Genomic DNA, 20,459 nt, shown 5'->3' with positions numbered 1-20,459 from the left:
GCAAAAAAACCGCTGCATAACAGGTGAGCCAGTAACGAAGTGGCCATACAGCTCACTATTTCTCCAAGAAAGAGAACTCCATGAATCACAAATACACTGTTCTGAAGCTGGAGAATTCCATCATTTTCTCAGTAAGGTAGAGGGACCCGTTATTAAAAAGGCATTGGTCCTGTGCTGCAGTTTAACGACCACACGCGTGATGGCTCTCTGCTTTCTACTTCTGCCACTTGGAAATCACCGGGCAACAAACAGATCCCTGACCTTTCTGGAGCTCGCTTTCTCCTGAAACTGAAATTCCAGAATGCTTAGAATATGAATCTTGGTGAAATATTTTGGGTCCCTTGGAGATAAGGAGTGAGTTCAAGGAATTAAATGTGGGGATTACTCAGAAGATGAAATATCCCAGTAAATTTTAAATTGTCAAGCCTGAAATAATAACCTATAAATTTCTTTCACCCTGTGGAAAACCGCCAAAGCTGTCTCCCCAACCCATATATCTGCTTATACTCAGAAATCCCAGGAATAAGACCGATACCTACACTTGCCATCCTAGTAATTTCTGAATTTCTTGATCTTCATGCTAATCCTGTTAATAGGCAGGGCCGGGAGAGCCACTTTTATCCTTCAAACAAAGACACTGAGACCTAAAAAGACTGCTTTGACTAAGGGGCAGAACTGGGATTCAGTATCACGTGAGCTGGACCGCCTTCCCACAGTTGCATCTTCTTTGCTGAGTGAAGGACTCAGCAAAGGATGCTGGTCTCCTACCAGCATCTCTGAAGCCCTGACATGGGCACAAGGTTTTCCAGCTTCCGTGAGCCCTGAGCAAACAATCCTGCTCAACTCACCTGCAGCTTCACAGCGATGACCACCGAGTTAAGATCTTTGTCCATTTCTTTTAGCATGACGAGTTTCTTCAGGGTCAAGCTGAACAGCCTAGAAAAATTTAGAGAAAGAAGATCCAGTCAAAGGTAAGGAACTTATGAGAAAAGAGATACACCATCTGATGCGGAAATGCTGCTTTACTTAGAGGAAGAAAGTTAGAACGCTGTTTACCGTGTTCATCATCAGTAAAAGAGCATTCTTCTTATTTAACTTTTGTACTTGCTCAGTGTCAAAAGGTATATTATTCTATGAGTTTCTGTGGATGTCCCTTTATCTCCAGCAAATACCACCATGCCTTTTCACTCCTAATATGCAGGAGCAGTTTCGGTGGGAGTGGGGAGTTGGGGGCATCAATGTTTACTTTGCTTGCCCAGCTCCTCCCCCACCTTTCAGTCTAACCACCCAAGACACTTATAGATGCAAATCTGTATCAACAAGGAGATGAGCCACACAGACAGAACAGAAGCCAAAAGGCAGGAAACGCTTTCAAAGACCACAGGTTCGATTTCCGCCAAACTGGCATCAAACATGCAGAAACTCTTCAGGGCCATGATGAGGACATGCCCCTTAATTAAAAGCAACAGGCTGTCCCTCACTCTGGAGTCTCAGCATCTCTAGTCTGACTCGACCTTGGCCTCCAAGGCAGGACAAGCCTGGACTTCTAGGGGGAGCCGGGAGGGAAACCTCAGATGCTGCCTCTTGGCTCCTGGGCTGAGTGGTTTGTGTCCTTTTGCTCTCATCTCTGCAGGACCGAGAGGCACACGGATGCTGCTGACCTGAGTCAGGTCTCGGGCCCCCGACGAGGTCCTGCGCTCATTTTCCCCCTGCTTCGCAGTCCATCTCATCTCTGTGCTCCCTCCTCATGCTCTAAGCTGAAATCACCTCTGCTCCTCTGGTGCCCACAGTCGCTCACCTCTGGGCCTTCTACCAAAGGACAGGGCACAGGACGGGCCACTCGGCAAATATTTGTTAATGAAGTTTAACAACTTCCTAACAGGGCCTCTAGGGAAAACCAGGTAAACAAGAATATGTGTTGAAGAGATTCATGAAAAAAAAAGGGGAACAAATTCATATCAACAGAACTCAATTTACCCTTGCCCCAAACACTTGGCTAAGATCTGATAACTTCTGAAGCAAGCAAATAAATTTCTTTCTTTCCTTTTGCTTTGAGTCACAATCAAAATCAACTAAAAGAAAGTCTATCAGGTCTTTTCACATATATTATTTCATCCAGACCTCAAAAACATGACTCCGTTTGTGAGTGTGTGTGTGTGTATGTGTGTGTGAAGGGGGTGGGGTGGGTGGATGGGGAAGGTTCATTGCTGTACTCATAGAAGAGGAAACAGATTCTAAACAGTCATGATTCAGCTAAATGCCCATAGCCAGTAAGTGACGGAGCTGTATTCTAAATTCCAGTCTCCTCGTGGTAAGCAAATAATATCCCCTAATCCTCAGAACCTGGAAACCTTTTTCATGGCAAAAGGGACTCTGAAGATGGTGTTAAGGATGCCGAGGTGGGGAGGTGATCCTCGATTGTCTGGATGGGTCACTAGTCTTATAAGTCTTTCTAAGGGGGAGGCAGGAAGGCCGAAGTCAGAGAATGAGATGTGAGGACAGAAGCAGAAGTCAGAGTGCTGTGTGTCTGGCTCTGAAGCTGGGCGAACCCGTGGGGTCGGGGCCATGGAAGGTAGGTGGCTTCTAGATGCTGGAGAGCAAGAAAACCGGTGCTCCCTGGAGCTTCCAGAAGAAATGCAGCCATGCCACCACCTTGAATTTGGCCCAGTGAGACCCATTTTGGACTTTTGATCTCCAGAATCGTGAAAATAAATGCGGGTTTTGTTTTAGGCCACTACGTCTGCGTTCATTTGTTACAGCAGCTGTTGGTGCTAATACACTCGTCCCCGAGGCCTCCCTGACACGGCTGCCTGCTCCGCCACCAACTGGGGCTCCTGCCCTTGTGCTCCTGAAACACACTCAGGTTTGTTAAGAAGGAATCACCACAGGTTCATGCTTGCCCCCCGCCCTCGGCCCCATCAAATGACCACCCACAGCATCATTTGTTTCTCCTTCTGCTTCAGGCTAGAAATGTGCCGGCCCAAAGGAACTCTGGGTCTGCCAACACCCAAGGGATTACTATGCTTCACATAATTGACGATTAAGAAATGTAACTAACTACACTGTTTAGCTGATTTCCAAGCCTTGCTGGAAAGGAAGGGGAACACAACAAGGAAGGAGAACACAACAAGGAAAGGGAAGGAAAAAGAAAGGATCAACAAAACGGAAGAGACTGGATATGACCAATTTTGTTCCTCGTCTAAGGCTGCTAATTACGAATGCTTCTGATAAGTTATGTTTTTGTTTGTTTCAAAGCAGGGGCTTCCCTGGTGGCTCAGATGGTAAAGAACCCACTTGCCAATGCAGGAGACCCAGGTTCCATCCATGGGTCGGGGAGATCCCCTGGAGAAGGGAATGGCAACCCACTCCAGTATTCTTGCTTGGAGAATTCCATGGACAGAGGAGCCTAGCAGGCTACAGTCCATGGGGTCCCAAAGAGTCAGACACGACTGAGTGACTAACACTTTCACTTTCAAAGCACCTACAAATGGATGCGCTGGTGCTAAATAAACTCACTGTAAGAAGAAGAGTCACAGGGGTAAACTGGGAACATGTGTGTTTCTGCCTCTGTTTGCCATCCTTCACTCTCTTACACATTCCACACATGAGTGAGCATCTCCTGAACACCAGGCACTGCAGTGTGGGAGTTGGGAGCCTTGTGAAGCCAGCCCGGAAGGGAAGACAGTGACACTCCTTGTCCTCAGCAATTTTAAGCCCCATAAGACTCCGGACCATCTCTCCTTTCACACAACATATAAAATCTTGCAGGTATTATGGTGGAATCCTTTTCAGGAAGGAAAAACACACTACGGACCAATAAATACTTGGTGAATCAATAAACAAACCTGTATGCCACAGCACCTGATGTTAACAAGAAAGCCAAGAATGATTCATTCCCCTAGGTAACAAAACATTGATTTATAGCAAGACTGGATGGGTTTAGTGTTTGCTCAGAAACCAGACACACCACATATGACTTCCATACTATTGGCAGTGAGTTCGATAGGTCTTTTAGTTGTTTGCTTTTAATGGTATCACTCAAGGGGATGTAGGGACATAAATGTATTCCAGTTCTTCAAAGCATCGGAAAAATGTCTGTAACTCATTAAGCATCTGCATGAGTGCCTGCTCCGTCAGTCGTGTCCAACTCTTTTGTGACCCCACGGACTGTAGCCCGACAGGCTCCTCTGTCCACAGGATTTCCCCTGGCAAGAGTACTGGAGTGGGCTGCCATTTCCTCCTCCAGATCTTCCCCACCTAGGGAATTAAGCCCATGTCTCCTCCATCTCATGCATTAGCAGGCAGATTCTTTACCAGTGAGCCACCTGGAAAACTCCCATTCTCATGTAACTCTTACAATAATTCCAAGATGTGGGTACTATACCCACTGTACAGACAAGGATGTTGAGAAGGATTAAGAAACTTGCCCAAGGTCACACAAGAAACTGGTTGAGCCAAGATGCAAACTTAAGTTTATCTTAGTCCAAAAGTCAATTAAAACCAGTACAAGGCACTTATCTGACAATCAGAAGAAATTATTTTAATTACAAGTAAATATTTTCAACATATAACTTAATAGAAAAACTCTTGATTAAATAAGGCACATTTCTCCTTAAATCCACACTCACACAGTATGAAACAGCCCCAGATAGAGTTCTGAGGATGACTGAGCCTGGCAAGACATTCTGACTGAAGGTGTCTGGTCAGAGGCTGATTGTAGGGTTTTCTGTTACCCCACGTTTTATTGGTTGGACACTTCTTATGCAGCAAGTCCTTCCTCGACCATATGCTTGCTTTCATCCATTCTTCTACAGCGGTAAAGATTTGGCTCTTACTCTGTAAGAAAGGCTTTAGGTGAGAGAGACATGTTTTACATTTTAATAGGCTTCTTCTAGCTGTTCTCCTAGGGCAGGATGAAAGGAAGAAAAGGGGAAGACGTGGAGAGTGAGGAAGCAACGGCAGTGGTGCAAAACTAAGGTGACAGATGTCTGGAGCCTGGGAGCAGTGGGAGCAGTGGGAGCAGTGCAAAGCGGTTTGAATCCTGGATATGTCGCAGAACACACAGGGGTTTGGATGGGAACATTTGGAAATATGCACAGGAAGATGAAGTCAGAGGAACACTGATGGCATAATCTCTGCTTTTGAGCAGTTCTTGAGAGGATGGGGATTAAGTACATCCAACAGTTCGCCAACAAATGTAACGGTGCGTACATAATACAAGTGCTAAATTACACAGAAGGAGATCATGAGTAATTGAGCGACGGTTTCAGGAAGGATATGTTATCTAAGCCCAAGTAAATTCTCTCAAGAAATTGCTTTCTTTTAGATCCTATTGGACTAAATCTGAAAGAAGAAACAAGAAAGCTTGACAACTAGGTAGCAAAGGGTAGCAAAATATATTAAGAATCTTTAAAAACCTTCTAAATTACTCTAGTTTGTGCTCTGCTGTAAGATAAAACAGAAACAGCCTTAAGTGATATCTACAAATGATCCCCCGTCTGCATTTAACAGCTGTTTCAAACTTATTCCCAAGAAACTGGAACTGGACGGGCTCAGCAGGAGAGAAACAGTCGCATACTCCATCTCAGCCCCCATCTCCTTCCTGACAGGCCATCAGTGAACAGTGCAATGGCCATGTTTTGGAGAGAAAAAGGGAGAAGAAGGGAGAAACAAAGATCTGGATGAAACAAAACAATGAAAAGCCTGTCTCTGAATCAAACGGACGGTCCTTGTGGGACCAGAGCACATAAATGCTGGACCAGACGCCAAGGGGCCTGGATTACTCTTTTGTTCCAATAAATGGCTGTGTCACATGAGCAAGCCTTGCTTCTCCCCTCTGCAGATCTTTAATCCTAAAATGAGAAGAGCAAGCTCTGCCTTACCCGCTCCAACCTGCGTTTATCAGGATAAAGAGCACACCAGTAGAAAAAAATTACAGGAAAGCTTTTCCTCTGTGGGATTAACTCTCCATTTCTAAAACTGTCTCCATTTTAACATGGCACCTGTGGAAGTCTGCATGAGCTTCAATAACCAGAACACAAAAGGTAAATTTCTGAGCAGTGTTTTTTATGGCTTATGAGGTTACTTGACTATATAGATACTGAACTCATTATTTTACATGAAACAGCATAATTTTGACTGTGAAACTAAGGCACTGCAACTAGAGAAAAGTCTGCGCACAGCAATGAAGGCGTTATTATGTTAAAATGAGTAACCTTAGGGCTTTCCAGGTGGTTGAGTGGTTAAGAATCTGCCTGCCAATGCAGAGACAGGGGTTCGATCCTTGCTCCGGGAACTAAGATCTCACACGCCTTGGGGCAACTAAGCCTGTGCACCACAGCTACTGAGTCTGTGCTCTAGAACCCACGAGCTGCAACTCCCGAAGCCCCGTGTGCCCTAGAGCCCATGCTCTGCAACTTGAGAAGCCATGGCAGTGAGAAGCTCACACACCACAACCAGAGGGTAGCCCCCACTCACCACAACTAAAGAAAAGCCCAGGCACAGCAATGAAGACCCAGCACAGCCAAAATGAATGCATACGTGAACAAATCTTTAAAAAAGAACAGAAGATAAAATGAGCAACCCTAAAGCAGGTTTTTAAAGAGTAAAGCAACTGAATCATCATCCTGAAAGGCACAATGTGGAAGAGATAGGCTGAAGGAGAAATAGAGGAGAGGAGATTTTACCATGAACGGATGAGAGAAGAAAAGATTTCCTGTCTCTGACTGTCTCACAAGAAATCAGATGGCACGAGGCACTGCTCAAATGGAGAAACACCAGAGGATGAGAAAAACTTAGACCCAAACAAGAAACAGAATCCAGGAAGGTGCTCCAGGCTATTGGATGCGACTCTGGGGAGCAGAGGACTGGCGCGTTATGGGTAAACCCCTAATTTTCAGCTACTCAGCATATAGTTATCTTTAGGGTATAAATGCCAATCACTTGCACAAGCCAACAAGATTTACAATGTTTTCCCCTCGTTCTACAAAGTCCTTTCTGGGACTCTTCTGGATGGGAAAACAGGCCCCGGATGCAGGGTGAGGTGGGGAGGAGGGGCTTTTCTATTAAAGTCAGACTTGAGAATTCTCAGGTCTAGGACTTCCCCAGTGGTCCAGGGGCTAAGACTCCATGCTCCCAATACAGGGCACCCAGGGTTCGATCCCTGGCCAGGGAACTAGATCATGTATGCCACAACTAAAAGACCCCACAGGCCACAATTAAGATCCAATATTCTGCAACTAAAACTCAGTGCAGCCAAATAAATATATAAGTATTTTTTGAAAAAGATCAGATTCTCCCTCAAAAAAAAAAAAAAAAACCCTCAAGTCTGCAGCTCCTTAGTAATATAGAAGAGACTTAAGTGTACACTTTCTCATCTATAAAACAGAATTGCTGTGTGGACTAACAAATGCGGAGCCTGGCACATCAGAAGTGCTCGAAAAGGGTGCATGCCATCAGCATCGGACAAGCCCCAGTCACTTAAATTACAGCCCCTCACTGTGACAGCCCCTCAATCCATGTTGTTTCAGTGAGAGAGGCAGAGGGCACGTGTGGGAAGAACAAAAACAAACAAAACCCTCCAGGGTGCAGCTAAAAATAACAGGGGCAAGAACCAATAAAATACACGAAAACAAAAATACGCCTTCCACGGAAGACTCCCAAAGCAAGCATGGCTGAGTACTAGGCACTTATTACTACACGTTATCACATTAGTAAGCTCAAAAGAAAAAATACAATTATTTTATTAGATGCTAAAAAGGGCTTTGGCAAAATTCAACATGGATTCCTAATTTTTAAAAGACCCCTGGCAAAAGAACAATAGAAAAACACTTCCTAAAAAAAATACTTCCTTAACATAGACTTTAAATATATGTTTTTCATTTAGCTAGCATTGAGGACTGAAGCTGAAAGACCAGAGGCAGGAACAATATATGGGCCTATCTCTGCTGTTTATATAAAACTGGTCTGAAAAGCTGGGTGAAGTAATCAGAAAAAAATGATATGAAAAGCTGAAAGGAGGAGACAAAGCTATCCCATTTGCAGGTGTGTGACTGTGTTGTAGAACTCAAGAGAATGAACCAAAAAGCTAGTGGAGTCATTAAGAAAATATTAAATACACGAAAATCAAAAGTTTCCTTCATGCAAACGCTAACCAATAGTTAAGTATAATTGGAAAGTAAGGAGAGATGCCTGCTGCATTCAAGTAGGAAATGGCTTCCCAATTAACTTCAAAGTGCTTCAGAAAAAAAATGGGACCGAATTTTAATAATTGCTGAATGCAGGAAATTAATATATATGGAGCTGCACTAAACTCTTCTACATTTCTGTAGGTTTTAAGATTTTCTTCTAGGGAAAAAAGAATAAAGAAGAGGGCGACACCCAACAGGATATTAACATGTATTCTAAAGCTGAAGTAATGAAAATACTTTGTTGTTGGGAAGAAAATAAAGAGATCAGTGAAAGGGAACAGAGTCCAAGATTAGGCCAAGTATAGGGAACCGCCCCTTGTGGTCCAGTGGCTATGAATCTGCCTTATAATGCAGGCAACACGGAGGGTTCAGTTTCCGGTTGGGGATCTTAATTCCACAGGCTGTGGAGCAACTGAGCCCGAGCACTGCGACTACCGAGCCTGCACTCCCCAACTAAGACCAAATAAGTAAAAAAATAAACATTAAAAACAATTAGGCCAAGTATAAATAAGAATTTACTGTATGTAAGAAATAGATAAATTAATTAATACATAGCATTAGAAAACTGGCTAGCTATTTGAACAAAAACAATGATGAATCTCCATCTCATTCCTTACTCAAAGTAAATTTCAGATGGATTAAAGATTTAAATAGAAAAAAGAAACCCATAAAAGTATCAGAAGAAAATATGGACAATTTAAAAAATAATCTTCTGGTGGGGAAGGGCTTTCTAAGCATCACACCAAATCAGAACCCACAGAGGAACTGACTGACACACATAAAAATCAAAAACTTCCAGAGAGTAAAGTAAATAATAAAACAGAAATTTAGAAGTATCCAAACAGATTTAAAGATTTTAACAACTAAAATGAAAAGTATTTATGATATGATAAAATGTCAAAACTTTAATATGCAAAGAGTTATTACAAATCAACAGAAAATTTCAAAATAAAAATTGGCAGAGGACATTAATAGGCAATTCACAGAAAAAGGAGTGGTGAAAAAACATAAACAGGTATTTAATTTTACTACTAATCAGATAAATAAAAATACCAACCATACTGAAAGAATAAGAAAAAGTGACGAGACCCAGGATTGAGAAATACAAGGAAAAGGCACTCTAATGTACTGAATGAAAACTACTAGTGATTTTCATTCTTAGAGAGCAGTTTCATAATAGGCATTACATTTTTAATATGTATACCTTTCAGAAGAACTATACAAAAAAGATCTTCATGACCCAGATAACCACAGTGGTGTGATCACTCACCTAGAGACAGACATCCTGGAATGCGAAGTCAAGTGGGCTGTAGGAAGCATCACTACAAAGCTAGTGGAGGTGATGGAATTCCAGTTGAGCTATTTCAAATCCTAAAAGATGATACTGTGAGTATTGCACTCAATATGCCAGCAAATTTGGAAAACTCAGCAGTGGCCACAGGACTGGAAAAAGTCAGTTTTCATTCCAATCCCAAAGAAAGGGAATGCCAAAGAATGCTCAAACTACCGCACAATTGCACTCATCTCACATGCTTGTAAAGTAATGCTCAAAATTCTCCAATCTAGGCTTCAACAGTACATGAACCATGAACTTCCAGATGTTCAAGTTGGATTTAGAAAAGGCAGAGGAACCAGAGATCAAATTGCCAACATCCGATGGATCACTGAAAAGGCAAGAGAGTTCCAGAAAAGCATCTATTTCTGCTTTATTGACTACGCCAAAGCCTGTATGGATCACAACAAACTGTGGAAAATTCTGAAAGAGATGAGAATACCAGACCACCTGACCTGCCTCCTGAGAAATCTGTATGTAGGTCAGGAAGCAACACTTAAAACTGGACATGTAACAATAGTCTGGTTCCAAATCAGGAAAGGAGTATGTCAAGGCTATATACTGTCACCCTGCTTATTTAACTTATATGCAGAGTACATCATGAGAAATGCTAGGCTGGATTAAGCACAAGCTGGAATCACGATTGCTGGGAGAAATATCAATAACCTCAGATATGTAGATGACACCACCCTTATAGCATAAAGCAAAGAAGAACTAAAGAGCCTCTTGATGAAGGTAAAAGAGGACAGTGAAAAAGTTGGCTTAAAACTCAACATTCAGAAAACTGAGATCATGGCATTGGGTCCCATCACTTCATGGCAAATAGATGGGGAAACAATGGAAACAGTGACACAATTTATTCTCTTGGGCTCCAAAATCACTGCAGATGGTGACTGCAGCCATGAAATTAAAAGAGGCTTGCTCCTTGGAAGAAAAGCTATAAGCAACCTAGACAGCATATTAAAAAGCAGAGACATTATTTTACCAACAAAGGTCTGTCTAGTCAAAGCTATGGCTTTTCCAGTAGTCATGTATGGATGTGAGGGTTGGACTATAAAGAAAGCTGAATGCCGAAGAATTGATGCTTTTGAACTGTGGTGTTGGAGAAGACTCTTGAGAGTCCCTTGGACTGCAAGGAGATCAAACCAGCCCATTCTAAAGGAAATCAGTCCTGAACATTCATTGGAAGGACTGATGTTGAAGCTGAAACTCCAATACTTTGGTTACCTGATGTGAAGAACTGACTCATAGGAAAAGTCCCTGATGTTGGGAAAGACTGAAGGCAGGAGAAGAAGGCAGAGAATGAGATGGTTGGATGGCATCACCGACTCGATGGACATGACTTTGAATAAGCTCCAGGAGTTGGTGATAGACAGGGAAGCCTGGCATGCTGCAGTCCACGGGGTCACAAGGAGGCAGACACAACTGAGCGACTGAATTGAACTGATACCTTTTGAAAGTATAATCCCACTTTTAGAAATTTATGTAAGAAGACAGAGCAGTGCATATAGGGAACTGACTAATAAATATCTTATTTATATAAGAAGCAATGTATAGTTTCTAGAAGGAATGATGTAGATCTATACATATTAAACTGAGAAAATACAATAGTTATAGTATACTTCCATTTTTGTTAACATTCCTAGCATTCAGTTTTCATACAAACGGAAAATCATTTCAACAAATTTTTACAGTGGTCACTGCTGGGAAGTGGAATTCCACCTTGTTCTTATCGTTTTAAGTTTTTTTGGTATTGTTTACATTAAAAACATATATTTTTCTTACCAAAAAATATATTCCCATTTTCAGAGATTTTTTAATAGTGATAATTATTAAAACTAGGAGATCACCATTTTATTTTTTCTAGTTTTGAAAATTCTTAAGTTAAAAAATAAACAATTTGTTGTAAAAGAAACAGCCTGAGCAGAAATCAGAAGGCTATACGATAAGTGCATGAAAAGATGCTCAATATCATTAATCGTTAGAGAAATACAACATGGATGGGCTTGGAGTGTGTTATGCTAAGTGAAATAAGCCAAAGACAAATCCTGTGTGAGATCATTTAGATGTGGAATTGAAAATATACAACTAACTCATGAATATAACAAAAAAGAAGCAGACTCATAGATACAGAGAACAAATGAGAGGTTACCAGTGGGGGCAGGCAATATAGGGGTAGCGGATTAAGAGCTACAAGCAAATATAAAATAAGCTACAAGCATATATTGTGCAACAACTATACTTTATAACTTTAAAAACTGTGAATCACCATATTGTACGTATGCCTGTACATCAACTAAACGTCAATAAAAAAAATCAGAGGGCTATAGTCACTAAAGAGCACTTAGTTTAAAAGTATGGTTTAAATGAGGGGAAAAAAGGTCTATCAAACTATTAATAATCCTAAGCCCACTCATATAACTGAAACAAAGGGTAAAAATTAGACAAAATAAGTTAGAATCTCAGAATATTGGAGCTGAATGCACTATGTCCATTTCACAGGCTCTAAGAGATGAGATATGAAAAAGAGAAGGCTCTTTTAAGCCAAACACATTCCCTTCAATTAGAATCAGTATAGATGCCAAAAGCTGAATATTATACCAAACCAAACCAGACTCATGTTCTTCTCCACAAAAGTGCTACTTAACAGCTCCTTAAAGAAATCAAGGAGAAGCTTAAACAATATTGAAATGTCAAATATCTCCCTCACATGTTAAAATCACTGTTCAACTTTTAAAAAATGTAATGAAAATGGTCAATTTGACTCTGTAATGAGTGTTTTAACAGAAAACATTTTATCTCACTTTACAAGGTAGAATGAAACATGATATATAGCTGAAAAATACTAGATAGGCACTCAACAGGGTGGCAACCCATTCCAGTATTTTTGCCTGGAGAATTCCACGGACAGAGCACCCTGGTAGGCTACAGTCTGTGGGGTCGTAGAGAGTCGGATATGACTGAGTGACTAACACTTTTCACTTAACAGGAAAGGAAAGCAGATAACTAATAAACACATAAAAACAGGCCCAAACCAATCAGTAACAAGGAAAATGTAAATCAAACCACAGTGAGATACTATTTCACAGTCACCAGAGTAGCAAAAATTATAAATCTGACAATATCAAGTTCTGTGATTAGAGTGATCAGAACAATTAAACATTGCTGGTGGGAGGGCAACTTGGTCCATCTACTTTGGCAGAGTTGGCTTTACAAAACAAAGCTGGAGAATGTACATTCCCTGTGGCAGAGCCTACAACAGACCCTAGATCAGCAGTTCTCTAAGTACTGTCTGGGACTCAGGGGATCCTTTCGGGAGGTATGTGAGGTCAAAACTATTTTCAAAATAGTTCTAAGATGTTGTTTCCTATTTCACTCTCATTCTCACCTAACTATGAAAGTGTCTTCACCAGTATGTGATACTGTAACAAATTTGAATGCAGAAGCAGATGCAAGAAATCAGTTTTCATAAAGTCAGTAAAGAGTTGTTATAAAAATGTAAAACAATGCCATATTTTTCATTAATCTTTTTTGTTTCAGAAGCCGTAGTTTTTCTTTCAGAAAAATTTTAATTTTTAGTTTACTATTTTATTGTAAAAGTATTGTTATTTTAATAAATTGATAAATAAACATTTCTGTTTTAATTTGTAAATATTAATAGCTATAACCCACCAGAAGACATGACTTTAGCATGAATATCTGTACCCCCATAAAAAAATCCAAACAAACAGAAAAAAGATCAAACAAAAAATTGGTTACTACCACAAATATCTATCAACATACATGCACACACAGTAATACAATGGAATACAACATACACATCAATGGAAATGAATGAATTACAGACATACACAACAGTAAGAAAAGAGAATACAGTTAATATGATTCCATGTACATAAAGCTCAGAACACACAACTCTAAGCAATACACTCTTCAGGGAGACAAATACTCAAGTAAATGACAGAAAGAATTCTGTACTGAGGGTAGCAGTTACCTCTGACGGGGACAGAAAAGGATGCGACGAAAAAGAAAACACAAGGAACTCCGAATGATTAAATTCTTTTTCTTAATTCTGGGTGTTTGTCGTAAAATGATTTATATAGTATATCTTTTCTAAATATTCTTATATATCTATATTCAGTACAATACTCAATATTTAATACGAATAACTAGAGATCACTCTGGTTCAAGACCCGGGAAAAGATGAAGCAGATCTAAATGCTAAAAATGGGGCCAAAATATCTGGATGCATTCACTCACTAAATTTTTCTTAAGCATCCACCAGGCACTACTATTCTTAAGGGATTTTTCAAGGCAAACCAAATACACAAAGTCCCTCCCTTAAGCGGCTCACAGGAAGAGAAGCTGGATTTCCACTTCACAGAAGAACCGAGAAGCTGCAGCAGATCAGCACTCTTGCCAAGAACAATGGGAAAAGCTGGCTGGAACACAGGAATGGTCTGTTTTAAAGTAGTAGAGAGCATCCAGAGGGGCCACAAGAAGAGAATCTTGAGAAGGGAGTTGACTTTTGCAGTAAATTACAGATTCTGAATATGGGCAGGAGGCAGAGAATCTGGGCTTTGTGTCAGACACCAACAAAATAGAGGCTTCAAATCTTCAAAACTGCCTGGTTTTCTCTAAGGACGTTTGCTGAATACTGAGGGTGAGTGAGGCAGTAAAGAGCTAAGCAGAAATCTCCTGAAAAGCAGTTTTGTTACATAAAGAATGTGAGCTCTACAGGGAAAAGGGTTCTGAGAACACATAAGGGTTTCTGGAAAACCCTGGAGGGCTTGGGAGAACCAGAAGTTAGTAAATCTGAGCCTCAGCAGAGTTGCAAATTCAGCTTCCATCTAGTACAGCTGCTGATTGGATTAAGGTCATCAGCCCAGCAGAGGGAAAAGGGATCCTGTCTGGAGAAGAGTATCATCACCTGGAGCTCCTACAATTACTTTCGTAGGCAAAGCCTGACGTTACTAGACGTGGTGAAAGACAGGACCACACCCCTGAAAACTAACAGGTGGGTAAAAACAGACTGACAGAGACCCAAAGATGATCCAGATGTTAAGTGGCAGCTGAAAAACACCTAAAAATAACAATAATTAATCTGGTTTTTAAAAAGACAGGAGAAAGGTAGGAAAGGGGAGACGAAAAGATGGAGAATCTTACCATAGGACTGCAGACCTACACAGAGACAACTTGTGAGTCACGTATCTCCTCCAATCATGAGACCTGTATATTCAACAGCTCGTGAAAGCCGCTTAGTCGTGTCCAACTCTGTGACTCCTCGGACTGTATACTCAACGGCTTACTGGCTGGCAGTTCCCCTTTGAAGTATCAATAGCATCTCAAACTCAACATGTTCGAAAACCAAACTCTCCTCAGTAAACTTCCTCCCTTCCACTGTTCACAGTCCATTCTATAAAGCAAACAAGAAATCCAGGAGTGACCTACATTAGCTCTCCCTCCCCTGCTTTCACAACCCAACCATTACCAAGTGCTGTCAACAATGCCTCCAAAGGGTTCTCACATCCATTTCTTCCCACTGTCACCAACACCAACCAAGTCTGAGACACCGTAACCTACTTCTGCAACAGGCTCCGAACCAACCTACCTACACTCTTGCTTCCCTTGAACTTCTTTACCTTATGGTTACAGAGATCTTTTGATTATATCTGGTGTCCCTCAGCTTCAATTAATATGTCTCCCAACGGGGCCAGTGGCGCTGGTGCTTAAGAACCCGCCTGCCGGTGGAGGAGATACAGGAGACTTGAGTTTGATCCCTGGGTTGGAAAGACCCCCTGGAGAAGGGAATGGCTACCTACTCCAGGATTCTTGCCTAGAAAATCCCATGGACAAAGGAGCCTGGCGAGATACAGTCCTTGAGGGAGCAGAGAGTCAGACATGACTAAGCAACTGAGCATAACCAGGTTCAGTGAGGACACTGCCAATGCTATTTGAGCTCACCATAGCAATCCAGGCACCTAACAGAGTATCCAGCACATAGCCCTGGACATACTGTTGAATGAGCGAACATACTTTCTAGAGTTCTGCCCTTGAAAACTGAGTGGGAATTTCTATACCGACTACTTGATTATTCACAGACCCAGTTCACCAAGGAGTGTCAATTTCAGGGAAGCAAAAAATAAAAAAAGTATAAGTAAAGTCTCTTAGTGGCTGACTTTAGAATAAAGAATACAATAACTGGTTTTAGATTAAACCAGCTCTAGATTGCTATGTTTAGTCGCTCAGTGTGTCTGACTTTGCAACCCCAAGGATTGTAGCCTGCCAGCCCCTCTGTCCATGGGGATTCTCCAGACAAGAATACTGGAGTGGGTTGCCATGCCCTCTCCAGAGGTTCCTCCCAATCCAGGGATCGAACCCCGGTCTCCCATACTGCAGGCGTATTCTTTACCATCTGAGCCACCAGGGAAGCCCATGAATACTGGAGTGGATAACCTAACCCTTCTCCAGGGGATTTTCCCGACCCAGGAATTGAACTGGGGTCTCCTGCATTGCAGGTAGATTTTTTTACTAGCTGAGCTCCCAGGGAAGCCCAGTTCTAGATTAAAGCTGCCAGAATCAGACAGAGAAGTATCTTTGTGTGGACCATGTTTCCAATTCCCTTAGGTATATATGACCACTGGAACTGCTGGGTCATATGGTAAATTTATGTTCAGCTTCTTAAGAAACTGCCAAAGTATTTCTCAAAGTGGTTGTGTCATTATGCATTCCCACCAGCAATGTCTGAGGTTCCTGTTTTCTCAACAACCTCACAAACATTCATTACTGTCTACCTTTTTGATTATGGCCATTTTAGAGAGTGTGAAGTGGTATCTCATTATGGTTTTAATTTGCATTTCCTTAATGACTAATTTATGTTTCCCCAATGACTAATGTGCTTATAATGATGAGTATCTTTTCATGTACTTATTTACCATATCTTTAGTGAAACGTCTATTCAGATATTTTGCCCATTTAAAAATTGGACTGTCTGTCTTAAGTTTGGCAGGAGAAACATCAACAACCACAAATATGCAGAGGAAGTAAAGAACCCCTTGATGAAGGTAAAGGAGCAGAGTGAAAAAGCTGGCTTAAAACTAAATATTAAAAACTAAGATCATGGCATCCGGCCCCATCATTTCAAGGCAAATAGAAGGAAAAACGGTGGAAGCAGTGACAGATTTCCTCTTCTTGAGCTCTAAAATCACTGCAGGAAAGCCTGGAAACCCACTCCAGTATTCTTGCCTGGAAAATCTCATGGACAGAGGAGCCTAGGGGCTACAGTCCATGGGGTCGTAAAGAGTCAGACACAACTGAGCAATTGAGCATAGACAGTGTATTGAAAAGCAAAGACATTACTTTGCCAACAAAGGTACGTATGTATAGTCAAGGCTATGGTCTTTCCAGTGGTCACACACAGTTGTGAGAGCTGGACTGTAAAGGCAGAGCACCAAAGGATTGATGCCTTTGTACTGTGGTGCTGCAGAAGACTTCTAAGAGTCCTTTGGACTGCAAGGAGATCAAACCAGTCAATCCTAAAAGGAAATCAACCCTGAATACTCATTGGAAGGACTGATGCTGAAGCTCCAATACTTCGGTCATCTGACATGAACAGCTGACTTGTTGGAAAAGACCCTGATACTGGGAAAGATTGAGGGTTGAAGGAGAAGAGGGCATCAGAGGATGAGATGGCTGGATGGCATCAGTGATGTAATGGCCATAAACTTGGGCAAACTTCAGCAGATGGTGAGGGACAGGGAGGCCTGGCATGTTGCAGTCCGTGGGGTTGTGAAGAGTTGGACATGACTGGGCAACTGAACAAGTTTTTAATATATTCTGAATGTAAGTCTTTTCTCTGACAGTGGACTTTTAATCACAATAAAGGAATTCAGAAGAGACTTGAAAATATCTTCTATGTGCTGAAGAGAAAACAACTTTGAATTCAGAACTATATGCACATATAAAATACATTTTAGAATGAGAATTAAAACATTTTCTGATAACAAAACCTGAGTTTACTACCAAAAGACCCTCCTATGTGTATATTACTTTTATCTACCGCTATGTAACAATACAAATGGCTTTAAATGACACATGTTTATTATCTCACAGTTTCTATGTGTTAGAAACTCAGAAGCAGCTGAGCTGGGTGGTCCTAGCTCAAGGTCTCTCAGGAGGCTGCAGTTGGGATGTCAGCCAAGGTGCAATCTTCCTGACCACTGTCTGCTTTCTTTCTAGGTGGCTCGTTCACAAGTATTGGCTGATGGTGACAAGTGGCCTCGGTTCCTCTCCCAGGGCTGACTGATAACCTCAGGACATGGCAGCTAAGCTGGCTTCTTCACAGAGCGAGCAGGTCCAACAAAAAGCAAGGCAATGGTGCCATGTATTTTATGACTTAGCCTCAGAAGTCATGTTCCATCATTTCGGTGACGTCCTAATGGTTACACAGGTAGGCCCTGTTCAGTGTGGGAGGGATACTAAGAGTGTGAATCCCTGACAGGGTAAATCACTGGGCACCTTGGAGGCTGGCTTGAACCTCAGTATACCTTCTTAAGGACATACTATACAAACAAGAAAATGGTACTAGAAGATCAAGGTCAAGGATAGAAAAAGAAATGATGAACAAAGAAAACAGCAAAAATGTGGATAATTTAAACAAACTGCTAATATGAGACAAGAATGACTATGTTTAATTTACCAATGGTAAATATAACACGCATGGTAAGAGGGACTGCCTGAAGTCAGAGCCTGTTTTTAAGGTCCCTGAATTGTTTCAGAGGAAAATGGAAACTACCTAACGTTAAACTCTTAAGTGTACACTTTCATATTTTGAGCGTAATCACCAAGAAACTGAAAACTGAAAGTCTAAGAGTCCCTAGGACAGCAAGATCAAACCAGTCAATCCTAAAGGAAATTAACCCTAAATATGCATTGGAAGGACTGATGCTGAAGCTGAAGCTCCAATACTTTGGCCACCTGATGCTGACTCACTGGAAGAGACTCTGATGCTGGGAAAGACTGAGGGCAGGAGGAGGAGGGGATGACAAAGGATGAGATGGTTGGATGGCATCATCAATTCAATGGACATGAGTTTGAGGAAACTCCAGGAGACAGTGAAGGACGGGGAAGCCTGGCGTGCTGTAGAGTCCATGGGGTCACAAAGAGGCAGACATGACTAAGTGACTGAACAACAACAAATCTTTCAAATTGGTAGTTTAAATGGATTGTGAGGAAAAAAGAATCAATTTATCCAGTTCAAAAGGGAACAGGAAATGGGTTTCACAAAGGAAATACAGGGAAAAAGAAATCATAATAGAAATCAGAAATATTCAGAACCAAACATAAACTGAAACATTATATATCAACTTTGTTATTGCTACTAAAGAGGTTCTTAGAGGAAATTTTATCTTCTTGTTGCTTTTCAGAGGAAACAAAGTGGTTATATTAGAAAAGAAATGCCAAAAGTAATGAATTAAGCAGCCAGCAAGAGGTAAAAAAAAAAAACAAAAAAACCCCAAAACCCCCCAAAAAACAACCCAAATCAACCAACCGAACAAAACACTAGTGAAACAAACCAAAAATATCTAATAAGAAAATGATAAAGATAAATTTCATAAAATAGAAAATAAACATATATGACTTAATAGACTAATTAAATTCATAAACCAGAATCATTTTTTAAGGGGACATACTCCAGAAAAAGCAGAGATTTATGAGTATGCTGCAAACCACTTCATGCAAATAAAAGCTGAAAACTTAGATGAAAAGGGCAGATCCCTAAAAAATATAACATACCAGAAATGACTAAGGAAGCTAGAGAAAAGCTGAATGGCTGTGTAAACACTAATGACATTGAGCAGTGATTTTAACTCTTCTGAAAAAGAAAACACCAGGGCCAGATAATTTTTAGAGGTAAATTCTATCAGCTATTCAAGGGAGAGATAATATTCATCTGCACACATTCTTCCAGAGGATCAAAAAGAGAGAACACTTTCCAATCTATTTCATAAAATTTACGTATCGTTAATACCCAAGAAAGAAAAATTATTTGTAAAGCAGTATTAACTGAGGTAGTACAGAATTTGTGAAGGAACAGAGAGATAGACCAATGTAATGCACCAGAGTGCCCAGAAACAATCACAGTTCAGTTCAGTTCAGTCACTCAGTCGTGTCCGACTCTTTGCAACCCCATGAATGGCAGCATGCCAAGCCTCCCTGTCCATCACCATCTCCCGGAGTTCACTCAGACTCACGTCCATTGAGTCAGTGATGCCATCCAGCCATCTCATCCTCTGTCGTCCCCTTCTCCTCCTGCCCCCAATCCCTCCCAACATCAGAGTCTTTTCCAATGAGTCAACTCTTCGAATGAGGTGGCCAAAGTACTGGAGCTTCAGCTTTAGCATCATTCCTTCCCAAGAAATCCCAGGGCTGATCTCCTTCAGAATGGACTGGTTGGATCTCCCTGCAGTCCAAGGGACTCTCAAGAGTCTTCTCCAACACGACAGTTCAAAAGCATCAATTCTTCGGCGCTCAGCCTTCTTCACAGTCCAACTCTCACATCCATACACGACCACAGAAAAAACCAGAGCCTTGACTAGACGGTCCTTAGTCGGCAAAGTAATGTCTCTGTTTTTGAATATACTACCTAGGTTGGTCATAACTTTTCTTCCAAGGAGTAAGCGTCTTTTAATTTCATGGCTGCAGTCACCATCTGCAGTGATTTTGGAGCCCAATAAAAACAAAGTCTGACACTGTTTCCACTGTTTTCCCATCTATTTCTCATGAAGTGATGGGACCAGATGCCATGATCTTCGTTTTCTGAATATTGAGCTTTAGGCCAACTTTCTCGCTCTCCTCTTTCACTTTCATCAAGAGGCTTCTCCTCTTCACTTTCTGCCATAAGGGTGGTGTCATCTGCATATCTGAGGTTATTGTTA

General features: G+C 41.3%; 1 protein-coding gene across 1 annotated transcript in view; it reads right to left on the bottom strand.

The window, feature by feature from the left end:
* PACS1 (phosphofurin acidic cluster sorting protein 1) overlaps nucleotides 1-20,459 on the bottom strand; it is a 150,359-nt gene that overhangs the window by 37,392 nt on the left and 92,508 nt on the right. Inside the window, exon 2 of the mRNA XM_040256346.1 lies at nucleotides 849-936. Coding sequence (XP_040112280.1) covers nucleotides 849-936 — 88 coding nt within the window. The remainder of the gene's footprint in view (nucleotides 1-848; nucleotides 937-20,459) is intronic.

The sequence above is a fragment of the Oryx dammah genome, unplaced genomic scaffold, assembly GCF_014754425.2.
Source record: "Oryx dammah isolate SB20612 unplaced genomic scaffold, SCBI_Odam_1.1 HiC_scaffold_15, whole genome shotgun sequence".
Classification (NCBI taxonomy): domain Eukaryota; kingdom Metazoa; phylum Chordata; class Mammalia; order Artiodactyla; family Bovidae; genus Oryx; species Oryx dammah.
The sequence above is the reverse complement of the archived record's forward strand: the minus strand, read 5'-3'. Positions and strand labels throughout refer to the sequence as shown.